This window comes from Phragmites australis, chromosome 18 (genome assembly GCF_958298935.1).
Source record: "Phragmites australis chromosome 18, lpPhrAust1.1, whole genome shotgun sequence".
Classification (NCBI taxonomy): domain Eukaryota; kingdom Viridiplantae; phylum Streptophyta; class Magnoliopsida; order Poales; family Poaceae; genus Phragmites; species Phragmites australis.
Window position 1 is genome coordinate 27,280,255 of NC_084938.1, and position 13,082 is coordinate 27,293,336.

General features: G+C 41.7%; 2 protein-coding genes across 6 annotated transcripts; both read left to right on the forward strand.

Annotated features, from left to right (window-relative positions):
- Positions 1-21: 21 nt before the first annotated feature.
- On the forward strand, positions 22-4,683 carry LOC133898291 (OVARIAN TUMOR DOMAIN-containing deubiquitinating enzyme 1-like). 5 transcript variants are annotated; one of them, XM_062338924.1, is made up of 9 exons: positions 22-468; positions 1,734-1,799; positions 1,912-1,995; positions 2,069-2,191; positions 2,886-2,938; positions 3,113-3,162; positions 3,239-3,339; positions 3,858-4,168; positions 4,317-4,683. In XM_062338924.1, exons 1-8 carry the CDS (start codon positions 274-276, stop codon positions 4,128-4,130), a joined length of 945 nt encoding a protein of 314 aa, XP_062194908.1. In that variant the 5' UTR covers positions 22-273; the 3' UTR covers positions 4,131-4,168; positions 4,317-4,683. The 5 variants fall into 5 exon arrangements, with proteins under 5 accessions (XP_062194908.1, XP_062194910.1, XP_062194909.1 ...); XM_062338926.1 differs by having other exon boundaries at positions 4,383-4,683; XM_062338925.1 differs by having other exon boundaries at positions 4,393-4,683.
- A 5,403-nt stretch (positions 4,684-10,086) lies between these two features.
- On the forward strand, positions 10,087-10,720 carry LOC133898664 (uncharacterized). Its single transcript, XM_062339343.1, has 2 exons — positions 10,087-10,476; positions 10,579-10,720. The coding sequence occupies exons 1-2, from the start codon at positions 10,250-10,252 to the stop codon at positions 10,718-10,720; spliced, it is 369 nt and encodes a 122-aa protein (XP_062195327.1). The 5' UTR covers positions 10,087-10,249.
- The last annotated feature ends 2,362 nt before the right edge of the window (positions 10,721-13,082 follow it).

Genomic DNA, 13,082 nt, shown 5'->3' on the forward strand with positions numbered 1-13,082 from the left:
CAAGGGCTTATCCGCAAAACGACACGAGCGGATTTCCTTCCACCTGCGCCGAGATCTCGGAAGGATCACACCGCAGAAGCTCCAGAAGCGAGGCCTCCCCACCCGAATCGAAGCCGCCGCCGCCGCCTCGAGCTCCCGAGCCCACCCCCACACGCGAAGCTGGCGCGCGAGGCGGCCGACGCGAGCGCCCGCAAGCGCAAGGCGGCGGACGGCGGCGAGGTCCCCGACGCCGCCGACGCGGTGGCTCTGGCGCCGGCCCCGGAGGACGCGGCCATGGGCGACGTCCCCCAGGCGCCGGACGCCGCGGGAGGGGAGGATCCTAACCCTAACGCCAGCGGCGGCGGCGCGTGCTCGGACTCCGTGTCGGTGGAGCTGTCGATGGGCGGTGACTACTACTACCGCGCCTGCTGCGGCGACGCCGACCTCGACATCCCCGAGGGGCCCAAGCTGCCGTACGTTGGTGACAAGGTGAGGGAGGTTCCTCTGTTCCCCGTCATCTCTATTGCCCGCGATCGATTGTTGGTTAGTCCGCCGTGTAGAATCTGGAATGGGTCTCCATCACGCTTTAGTGTTGCAGGCTTGCATCTCCCAACGTAGCTGATCTGGTGCCATGCCAATCGTGGCCATCTTTATGAGTCCGGTAGGACGTGATTGTTGGGACTATTAACCAACTGTACTGCAGTTGGGTGTTGTTCAATTAGCGTTTCAGATGTGTAGGTAATTACCATGGATCGGAATTTGGATAAAGTGGGAGCAATCACTCATCAGTTGTCACTGGGGTGAGCTTCGTGCATTTATTTCTGGTCTACCGTAGCCTATGAGTACGTAGGGGACAACTCAACACAGAAACTGGTCACAATTTTGTGTGTGATCAAGTGAGGTGAAATGTAACCCATAAGTTGGGGTAAGACTAAACAAGGTTACGAGTAAAGTGTGCTGTTATGTTGGAAGTTCAAAAGTGTGAAACATAATTATCCATATTAGAGCATGTACAATGGCGGGGGTGCTTAGAGTAGGTGCTTACATAAAAAACCGGTTTATTTGTGCCACGTCACATGGGGTGGGTGCTTATAGGGAGGAAAAGGTGCTTAAGTTTGCTTCATGTGCTTAAAGTGTGTTAACAAGGTAGTTGAACCCTTTTAAGCACCAATTTGCATTGGAGAGAAGCTTGATAATTAGGGTGTGTTTGGGTTCACTACCACCAAGTATGGCTACCGTTTGGTTCGTTTCCGCAACAGTTGCTTGCTGTGCTTCCTTGTCTTCTCCTCAGTCCTCAGCTGTGGTAGATAGATTTGTTGACCTGCATCCAAAAAGTTCCATAGCAAATGAAAGAAAATATTGAGATTGATATGCGATTAGGCCGTGTTGGGTATGCAAGTGCCTTTGGTAGTGGTGGCCAAGAACCTTTTCTCAATGAAAAACAGTTATTATTATTGGTATGCTTGTAAAGTTGAGTTCTAGGCTAACCTGTTCTTGGGGCCTGTTTGGAGTTGGGTATTCGTAGCTCTAGAAATTCTTGGAGCTGGAGCTAGGGTTTGACAATTGATGTTTGAGTGACTCATCTTGTTCATATTTTAGACTAAAAACAAAGGCATAAACTACTTTATTTTATCTTACATACTCTAGATCCTGCATGAATCCCAAAGCTGGAGCTCTGCCAAACGAGCCCTTAGTATCATGCTTTCGAGCTTGCTTTCCGTACTGATTATCATCGTATCTTGTAAATATTGCAGGAACCTCTCTCCTCTTTAGCAGCTGAGTTTCAGTCTGGCAGCCCTATTTTACAGGAAAAAATTAAGGTATTCATGTATCTGGCAATTCTAATGTCTAATGACTTCATTTTTAGGCTGATCCGTTCTATCAACGTGTGGTGTTATAGTTTGTTCATATGGTTTCTTGCTTGGCCTGCAGTTGCTTGGCGAACAATATGATGCTTTAAGACGGACACGTGGAGATGGAAACTGCTTTTATCGAAGCTTTATGTTTTCCTACTTGGTAGTATTTGCAGGGTACTTTTTTCACAAAGTATTACCATTCATATTTTATTGATCTTATCATTTACTGCCAGGAACACATCCTAGAGACACAAGACAAAGCTGAGGTTGATCGCATAATGACAAAAATTGACCAATGCAAGAAGACGCTCCTGTCTCTTGGATATATTGAGTTCACTTTTGAGGATTTCTTCTCTGTAAGTTTATGCAATGGTACCTTCTGCATATTTTCTTGGGTTATTCATTTCCATTTTGGTGTTTTTCCTGTTTATCTGTTATATATCCTCTTGACTGTTTGCGGGTTTGTCTGCTTATGTACCACAATCGTTTCTAGATGATTTTGGGGTATTTGCTTAGACGAGTCAGAAATGATCAGGAATTGGTGAAAATGTCTGCTTATAAGCTGTCTGTTGTTTGTATCTGTAGAACATGATTTGCTTGGGTGACCGTACTGCATGCTTTTTGTCAATCCTTTCACTAGGCTCATGGATACGCAACTGTTTATGTGAAAAATTAACCAAGATGCAAATAATTGTTTTAGTATAGTCAGGAATATTAACCAGACTATCTTCCAAAGGCCATAAGCTATCAGCTAGGATCAAAGTATGTCGCCCAAACTTTTGCTACTTTACTAGTGCAGAAGGCAGCTGGATGGTTGTAACTCATTTTTCTGGTTTTGTTGGCTGGAATCGTGCTAATGTACCCCAGTTGAAATTAGGGGAGTTGAGATGCTTATTCACAAGAACTTGAACATTGCTGACTAATCTGTGCCTGAAAGTGCGAGAAATCTATCTTTGTTGAAAACAGATATCAATGCATTCTTGTTGTACTACTCCTTGGAGCTATTATAATCTGCCCCCTCACTGAATTATCCTCTCCGATTGTGCTCAGATATTCATTGAGCTGCTGGAAAGTGTTCTGCAGGGACATGAAACTTCTATAGGGTAAATATCCTGGAGTTCTATTTTGTCTCCCTAATACATAGGAGTGAAGAAAAGAAGTGTTAAATCATTGATAGGAAATGGCTTTTTTTAATAATTCTTTACAAAGGATGACATACATATAATATTTTTTTTGTGCTGCTTTAGTAAATCTATGTTGTCTTCCTACATCTTTAGGCCTGAAGAGCTTCTAGAAAGAACCAGGGATGAATCAGTTTCTGATTATGGTTGGTAGAACCAGATGTTCATACTCTGTATTTCTAGACTATGTTCCCCATTACTATCTAATCCTGCTGTCTTTAGTTGTTATGTTCTTTAGGTTTGTCACTTCTGGTGAAATTCAAAGGAGGGCTGAGTTCTTTGAACCATTCATATCTGGCTTGACAAATTCAACTGTGGCTCAGGTCAACTCCATATTTTTTTTGTTACATGTAGTGTATGGAGCACAGAAATTATACCCATGGTCATTTATGTGCATCAAGTATGAAGACATTAACCGGTGATTCTATTTGTTGCTCCCTGGTCAATAGTATCTCTGGTGGTTGGCCATCACAATATGCTTTCTTTTATTGCTGATTTACATTGTTCTGGAGTGTCACATAGCCATTATTCCCAGATGGAACCCTTAACCAAAGATCATATGAAAGCAATATTAGATATCATGAAAATTAGCAGCTCTTTGAACAATGAATTTTTTTTTTCCAACGGATGAAGTTAATCTTAAGGCCGAAATAACAAATGGTAGGATAGGAAAAACTTTATTCAGTTGTCCATGTGAGCAAATAATTGCTTCATTTTCTTCCTTTTGAGCTTCAAACATGTTGAAGTCGCCTGTTGTTATTTCCAGTGTTGAATTTGTGCCCTAACATTTCTGTGAATATGCAGCTGAGGGGATGACCCTGATTTATAATTTGATTTGCAGTTCTGCAAGGCGTCTGTGGAGCCTATGGGTGAGGAAAGTGATCATGTGCACATAATTGCCCTGTCAGATGCATTAGGTGTTCCAATCCGTGTGATGTACCTAGACCGGAGCTCTTGTGATACTGGCAATCTGAGTGTGAACCACCATGATTTCATCCCTGCGGCTAATTCTTCTGAGGGTGATGCTACTATGACATCTACTCCTGCTGATGAGAAACCTTACATTACTTTGCTCTACCGGCCTGGTCACTATGATATTCTCTACCCAAAGTGAATTTTTCACATGGCTAGTTTAGTCATTTTCTACCTACTGTAAGTCTTTACTCTTGTACAATGACTTAACATTGTGTTGACTGCTGAGAAGTTATGTGGATATTGCTAGTGATTCAGTTTCTCTTTCCTGAATTATTTACCTTTCTTCGTTATAGCATCCAGTTCATTTTGTTTAGACCTTGTTCAGCCTTGCTTCAGTGTCATGTGGTACATCGTCTTTCCGCGATGCATGAATGATAGCGAATTCTTCAAGTTTTATACAGTGTTCTGAGAAGGCATGTCTCATCTTGCTCAGGAAATTTCGGTGCTTTATGGCTTTGTCAGTACTACCTGGTCCTACTTGAGGAATACCTGGAGATTCGTGATATTTCCTGATGCAATGGATATGGATGTAAGAATCAGGATGCAAGGTTGAAATTTCATGTAATGTGCCGTTTTTTAGACTATTACATTGTATGTTCCTTTTTTTTAGCTTCCCAACGGGGCACAAGCCTAGTGAGATCAACAAAGGCTCCACATGCGTCGCAAATCCCATTGTGACTCCATGTTTCCTACTTTGGAACTCCTGCATTTGGCATTCCAAACCCCCCGTTTTAACTTATGTGGTCGGAGGTATAAGTGAATGTTTCTAGACAATGTGTTTCCTAGATTTGGATTCTGGAGTATCTGCGTTCTCCACTTTTCTGGCAAGAACATGGTGCCATTTGCCAAGCAGGAGAGTAGCGACAAGAATGCGTCTGATGTACATCACTGTCTGTCTGCCTATCGCTTTCTGGGCTTCCTCCACACCTGAAAACGAGGACATTTTCCTCCATCTCGTGGTCTATCTTGCTGTTCCCCTGCCAGCTTCCTGTGTCATGTCATCTAACTCATGACAAGAAGGCAATCAAATGTGTAAGGAAGACAAAACCAGAAGCATTTCCGGATCAGATAATGCAATTTTCTTAGAGAAAAGAATCAATCACCCGGAAAGAAGGCAGCTCAAGGGTACACTTTATTTTGAGAAATTTGATTATATATCCCAAAGTTGATAACATTGATGATACGTCCAAAGTTGATAACATTGATGATATGTCCGAAGTTAATCATCATTTGATTGTATATCTTATAAAGACTAATTTGTAACAAAGTTTATCCTTCAACTCTCTTACTCAATAGAAAATTTTGTTATAAACTATTCACCGTAGGACATATGACCAAAGTATGATTAACTTCGGACATATAATCAAATGTTGATAAACTTTAGGATATATAATTAAATTTCCTCCTTCAGGAATTACATAGTGCAATACAGATAATAAGGTCTAAAGCTTCATATTTCGTTGCTGATTAGAATTAATAACCAACAAGTACCAATCATGAACAGCATTTGACAAAGGTCCAAAATGTTGATGTGAGGGCCGCAGAATCTTTGAACGGGCCGGTGGGGCCCACGGAGCGGCACCCGAGAAAAGCCAAGACTCAAGGGGGAGCAGCATTTCCGGGCCCACCAACGCGCCTCCCAAACCGTCAAATTCACCCTTCTCTCAGTCTGCAACACTGAAGAAATCTTCTGATCAGTTTTTTTTTTTAAAGAAATCTTCTGATCGGTTTTCATCTATTTTCTTCTCCTTTCAAAACTCAAATACTCATGTCATTCCCCATTCGGAATGCAAGAAAAAAATCCAGAGAATACTCCAGTAGATTAGAGGGACCATCTTTGGGTGAGATGAGTAGCCTGCAACTCTGCAGCCTTTTTCGCTCCCAACTTTCTGCAGGTGGCGATTGCAATAGTGATGGCGGCAATGCATCATAACAGGCAGTCGACAGTGCAGTAGTACACTTTATTCAAAGAAAGGTATTTTTTTTAAACTTCCTCTTTATAAAATATGATGTAAAGTATATTATTTTATAAAAAAATCACAGAAGATTTTAGAATTGTTTCTAGTTTTTTTTTAGATTTTTTTATTTTTTTTATTTTTTGGGGTTTTTTTTAACAAAGCCAAACTTTGGTTTTTTTTTACAACAAAACAACTTCTAGGGTGAAAGTCAAAATCCAAGTGATTTTTATGAGGGTTTTGTATTTTTCCCATATTTTGGTAGTTCTGGGGCGTGATATTTTTAACAGTGTGATCTATTTTTACGGTTTTTTTAGGTCAAACGAGACCGCTCCATGCACGTCTGCTTCGTGCATTCCTGTGCGAGCGCTTGGGCTCGAACGTGAATTGACTTGAGCGTCTGTACCGTACGAACGTCGTCGTTACCAACCGAGGTAGCGCCCTAGCTATAGCTAGAGTATCTAATGGTTGTGCTTATGATCTCATCTAATCTAAGACCAGAATGGTCTTCCCTATCATTTGCGGATAATAACACTACACCTTGCATTGCAATTTGTAAGAGGTAAAATGTGCTTAGTGCTTACTTACCACTACTCAGTTTTCTATTTTCCCCTTCGACAATCATGCATGTATACTGTAAAAACATTGCCGACGTCAGCAAATGTACTCCTAAGGTGCTCTAACATTTGAGCCGACCCAGGTACAAGCAGAGCATAAAAATGCCAAGAAGATAGGATGTGATTGTTTGCTGCATGGGGTTTTGCATGTATAGATTGTACGGGGAAGTAGTTTAAGTGAAGTTATATTTGTTGAAAAAAAGATTGTTTGGTTGGTTGTATTTGTCTAGATAGAATTAGCCGAGTTTATGTTTAATTGACTGAATCTGAGGTCGTATGAGCAAATGCAAGAGTTGATATTCTGATTAGTTGCTTGTTGGAATGTGAATTTGTAACACTGACAAATAGGTTCGTCTGCATTAGCAGATGCAGAAGCCTGCATCTGTCATGCTAGGCTACGAGCATACATTATCTGTCGGGTTAAACTGGAACAGTGCATGCGAACAACCAAATACTCTTCTCATTAAGATTATACACATCCGCTGAGTCAGAATCCATTCATACAGGCAACTAATTATACTCATAAAGATTGAAGCAACCAATGATGGACACATACCTGGTGGATAGGGACTCTCTTCTTCTTCCTCCACATCTATCTATTTTTTCTTTTTTTTCTTCTCCACCTCTAATCTTCAATGGAGTTCCAATTGGTAGGAAGGTTGGAGCCCCTTCCCGCCCCTTAAGATCCACCCCAGAAGCAACTAACATAGGTATATACGGTGAGACTATTCTGCGTCTATGTGCAGTTGTTATTCGCACTGCGCATATTTCACAGTTATAACCCGAAATACTGTAAGTTACGACTTGTTAAGTAGACCAGTTACAACTTTACGTCCAAAAATACATAATTGCAACCGAGAAGCTAACACTGTAAGTTACAACTTATTATTCGTACTGTGCACATCCCCCAGTCACAATCCGAAACACTATAAGTTACAATTTATTAGGTAGACCAGTTACAATTTCACGTTCAGAAATACATAATTGCAACATGAGAAGCTAACACTGTGAGTCACAACTTGTTATTCGCACTGCGCACATCCCCCAGTTACAACTCGAAACATTATGAGTTATAACTTGTTAGGTAGATCAGTTACAACTTCATATCCGTAAATACATAATTACTATACAAGAAGCTAACACTGTGAGTTATAAATTGTTATTCGCACTACGCACATCCCCCAGTTATAATCCGAAACACTGTGAGTTTTCAATGTATAATTGATATCGTTGTAATTGAAATATATATATATTACTTTTTAAAATATATATTGTATTTTTTGATGCATGTACTATTTTTTAAAATATGTATATTTTTTACACTCTTATTCTCAAAATGCTTTCTATATGTATATATATCCGTCAAGTACTCAAGTGCAACAATTGTTTGCGAGAGGCTTCATAACAAAAAAGTTTGCAAGAGTGCTTACTGGCCAGGCCCAGCACCCATTTGATATGACAGTGACACACTTTTTCTTGAGCACTCATGACAGGCGCACTTCAATTCTTAACGACAGCCATCTACGCCTAATACAGAGACGAAATTAGCAGATCACCAACCGAGTTTATCCGTATGCGATGCTGCCACTTAACAATGACATGTCCGATGGAATAAATCTATAGTATACCACCAAATAACTATCTAATTTTTAATATGTGATATATTATACGGATGATATATAACACTTAGACTCGCATGTTACAGTGTATATAGACAACTAAATATATTTTTCTTTAAAATTATACGTATTCGTTGAGCCATAATTCATTTATACGACAACTAATCACACTCATAAAACTTGAAGCAATAAGTGGCGAATGTAGACCCAGTCAGTGGCGGATTTAACGGGACAGCAAGGGGGGCTCGAGCCCCCCTACATGGCTGGCGGCCAGGCGCACTTCAGCAGTTCAACGCCCCCTCCCCCTGAGCACCCCGAAGACTTCAAGGCGGTCAGCCCCCGCTGTCCGCTGAGCGCCTGAGCAGTTGAGCCTCAGCTGTCCGCTGGTCTGCTCTCAGCTCTCAGCTGGTCTGCCTGGAGAAGCCGAGCTGCCGAACGCCATGGCCGGATGCCCGGATGGGCTGGCCCAACCGCCCAAGTGCTAGTATGCTACCCAAAGCGGCAAAGCGGCCAAAGCCCAGCCCACGTTCGGACATTCCCCAACTTCCAATCGCACATGCGCACAGCACAATCGGGCAATCGACAAATCCCTAAACCCCCAAATCGTGGAGCAGAACAGTACCTCGGCGGCGCGCACGACTGCGACGAGTCGGCGACTCGGCGAGTAGTGGAGCAAGGCGGGCCGGGCGCATGGTGAGCCGGTGAGCGACAGTCGACATAGTAGCTGAGCAGGGGCGCAGCCGCGCAGGCGCGCAGCGTAGGGCCAGGGCAGGCAGCCAGTGGCCTGGCGCCGTGGCGCGGTGAGCAGCGCTGCAGCCAGGCTGCAGCGACCAGCAGAGCAGGGCGGGGCGGCAGTCGGCAGGCGTGGGCGCGCCGCGCTCGGTGAGCAGCGCTGCAGCCTGCAGGCCTGCAGCGGAGCAGGGCGGGGCGCGCGGTGAGCAGCGCTGCAGTCCTGCAGCGGAGCAGGGCGGGGCGGCAGCCGGCACGCGCGCGGTGAGCAGTGCTGCAGCGGAGCAGGGCGGGGCGCCCGGACGGCAGCCGGCAGGCGTTGGCGCGCGGCGAGCAGGCGAGCAACAGCCAGGCCAACGGAGAATCGGAGAAGCCGAGAACGAGAAGGGCTGGCGTGGGCTCAAATTGAGAAATGAGATTCTGAGAAGGTATAAAAATTAGAAATATATGTTTATGTGAATTGGATAGACAAGCAAAATGAGAAATGTATGCTTCTTTGAATTGAGTAGCTAAAAATTTCATCTTTTCTGACTTAATCTGCAAAGAACCGAATTACAAATGTATTCATGCACAGTTCACAATCTTTAGTCTCTGTAACTATAATGCATATTTTAGCATGTGATTTATGGTATATTTTTGATAAAATTGTAGATTTACAACATGTCCAAAAGAACATTGCTCACATATTATTCAAGTTCAAGCAATGCCAATACAAGTAATACTGATGAGGGCACAAGTCAACCAAAGAAGTCTAAAGTGGAGTTTCGTTTCTCGGATATAGTAGGTGATCGAGGGAATCGCAAACCAATTGATCACTATGCATTTGAAATTAGAGATCAAGTAAAGAGTGCATATGCTTTGAGTGGTCCAACTCAACCGGTTAATCATACATTTCCTCGTAGATGGCAAAGTGGTGAATGGAGATCCTTTCAAAAAATCTGGTTTGAGAAGCATGATTGGCTAGAGTATAGTGTCTCAAAGGATGCAGCCTTTTGCTTGTATTGTTATCTTTTCTTTGAGTCAGGAAAGCCTGAAAAATTTGGGAGTGATGTATTTGCAAAGTCTGGTTATGTCAATTGGAAGAAGGCTTTGCATACTTTTGAGAGACACGGTAATTACAAAACTCATAACAATGCAAGGCTGAAGTGTGACGACTTTATGAACTAAAGAACAAGTGTTACTCACAAATTTATTAATACCAGCAAGGAAGATGAAATTCGTTACAAGATTCGCTTGACTTCTTCTTTAGATGTTGCAAGATATCTCATTGAGCAAGGTGATGCTTTCCGTGGACATGATGAGTCTAATACTTCTATCAATAAGGGTAAATTTAGAGAGATGATTGACTGGTACAAAGACAAGAAGAAGAATGTTAAGGATGCATATGAGAAAGGTTCTACACGGTGTCAAATGATATCTCATCATATTCAGAAGGATCTTACAAAAGCTTGTGCACGACGAGTCACGGCAGTGATTATGGATGAGATTGGAGATAGGAACTTCTCTGTGCTTATTGATGAGTCTCGAGATATATCAATAAAGGAGCAAATGGCTGTGATCTTGAGGTTAGTAGTCCGTACTTTACTTTGCATTTTTATTGCTTTTGTATAATTTCAGATTTTATGTACTACTAAGTATACTAACATAGAATAAATTGGGTTGTGTAGGTTTGTGAATGATCAAGGAAAGGTTATGGAGAGGTTTCTTGGACTTCAACATGTCAACAGATGTACAGCTGTTGCATTGAAAGAAGCTTTGGTTAGTATGCTTTCCTGTCATAAGTTAACCATTTCTAGGCTTCGAGGGTAGGGTTATGACGGAGCTTCAAATATGAGAGGTGAATTTAATAGTGTGCAAAAATTGATTCGGGATGAAAATCCTTATGCTTTCTATGTGCATTGTTTCGCCCATCAGTTGCAGTTAGTGGTTGTTACCGTTGCAACTTCTAGTCTAGTCATTGCAGATTTCTTTAACTATGTTCCTTTAATAGTGAACACTGTATGTGCATCATGTATGAGAAAAGATGTCTTACTTGCAAAGCATCATGATGTGTTGCTACAAAAGGTGGAGAATGGTGAGATTAGCACTGGAAGAGGACTGAATCAGGAAAGTAGCCTAGCTAGACCTGGAGATACTAGATGGGGTCCACATCTTAAAACATTGCTTCGTATTTTCCAAATGTGGGAAGCTATCTTGGAGGTGCTTGAGATTGTAAAGCAAGATTCCGTTAAGCCGACGTGTAATGTTGGAGCATTTGGTTTAATTGGTAAAATGCAAAACTTTGATTTTGTATTCATCATGTTTTTGATGATAGACTTGTTAAGCATTACAGATGACTTGTCGCGTGCTTTGCAAAGGAAGGATCAAGACATTTGTTGAAGCAATGAGTTTAATTATGGATGTGAAAGATCGTTTGCAGGATATGAGGGACAATGGATGGGAGTTGTTATTCAAAAGAGTGAAGTCCTTTTGTGACAAAAATGAGATTAAAGTGCCAAAAATGGACAAGAAAGTAAATGCTAGAGGGACGTATTCACGTAGAAGGCAAAAAGTAACAAATATGCATTTTTACCATATTGAGATTTTTATTGCTGCTATTGATGCCATTTTGTCAGAGATGAATCATCGTTTTAATGAAGTTAGTTCGGAGTTATTAGTATGCATGGCTTCTCTTAATCCGAGGAACTCCTTCTCTAGTTTTGATGTGGATAAGCTTGTGAGACTTGCTGAGATTTATGCTAAAGATTTTACAGTAGCTGATTGTTTGGTGTTAAGGAATCAACTTCAAAGCTTCATTCTCAACATTAGGAGAAGTAAAGAATTTCTTGGATGTAGAGATCTTCCAAACGTTGCTGAAAAAATAATTGAGACCGGAAAGAACAGATCTTTTCCATTGGTTTATCGGCTCATTGAGCTAATATTGATACTTCCAGTGGCAACGGCATCAGTTGAGAGAGTCTTTTCAGCTATGACTCTTATAAAGACAGATTTACGCAACAAAATGGGGGATGAATGGCTTAATGACTTGATGATATGCTACACCGAGAAGGAGATATTTAGAAGCATTAGCAATGAAAAAATCATACAAGAGTTTGAAGACATGAAAGAACGCCATATGTTAGTGCCAAAAGATAATTTAGTGGTATGCTTCATTCTCTATTTCTCTTCTAATTTGAAAGAACACCATATTTGAAAGTCATTGTTTGTAACTAATTTATCTTTTGTTTTACGGATTGCTTCTCATGAAGATTAATAGGCTATCGTCGTGTACGCACGTGCTATCCATTGATTTGGTACGAACATATTGCCGATTCATCTTTTATTCCTTCTTCTTTAATGTATTTTGCACTTCTTCTTTTATCTTTGCGTATGAAATTGCCTTGAAAAATGAAACTTGCTAATTTTATATATGAGACATATTTAAACTTATATTAGCTAGTATGTTCAGCCCCTCCTATAATTTTGGTCTACGTCCGCCCCTGGACCCAGTGGATAGAGGGCTCTCTCTTCCTCCTCCTCCATCTCTACTCCTCTTTTTTTTTTGTCTTCTTCTATCTCCTTCTCCACCTCTAATTTTCAATGGAGTTTTAGCCGCTATGAGGGCTAGAGCCCCCTCCCACCCCTTAAGATTCACCCCCCGGGAGCAACTAACATAGGTTTATATATATACATATATCTATATATATAGAAAAACTAGTACTTCCTGTTTAATCTATAGTTGATTTTGTTGTAACTAAAATATATACTATTTTTTAATGTATATAGTACTTTCTAAGATGCGTATATTATTTTATGAGATTTGTATATTTTTTATAAGTGAAGTATATACTTTTTCTAAAATATATACTGCTCTTTAAAATATACCTACGCCTTTTAACCACCTAATTTACAAAATGCTTCCTATTTGTATATATACTAGGACGGGAGACAAAGGACTGGGCGTGTTCGTGGATATCTTCCCGTCCATTAAAGGAGGGCGACCTCGTTAGGAATTCAACGGTAGTAGGCGACCTCGTCGCGGCTAGTCGAGTTGAGGAGGATGGCTCCTGGCTGCCCACGCACTGTCGCAGCGCGGCCTTGAGCCGCACAAGCGCTGCGCTGGCGAGGAGCTCGTCAATTGGGCGCGCATCGCCACCGATGGAGATAGTTGGCGAGCCGCGTGGCCTGGCTG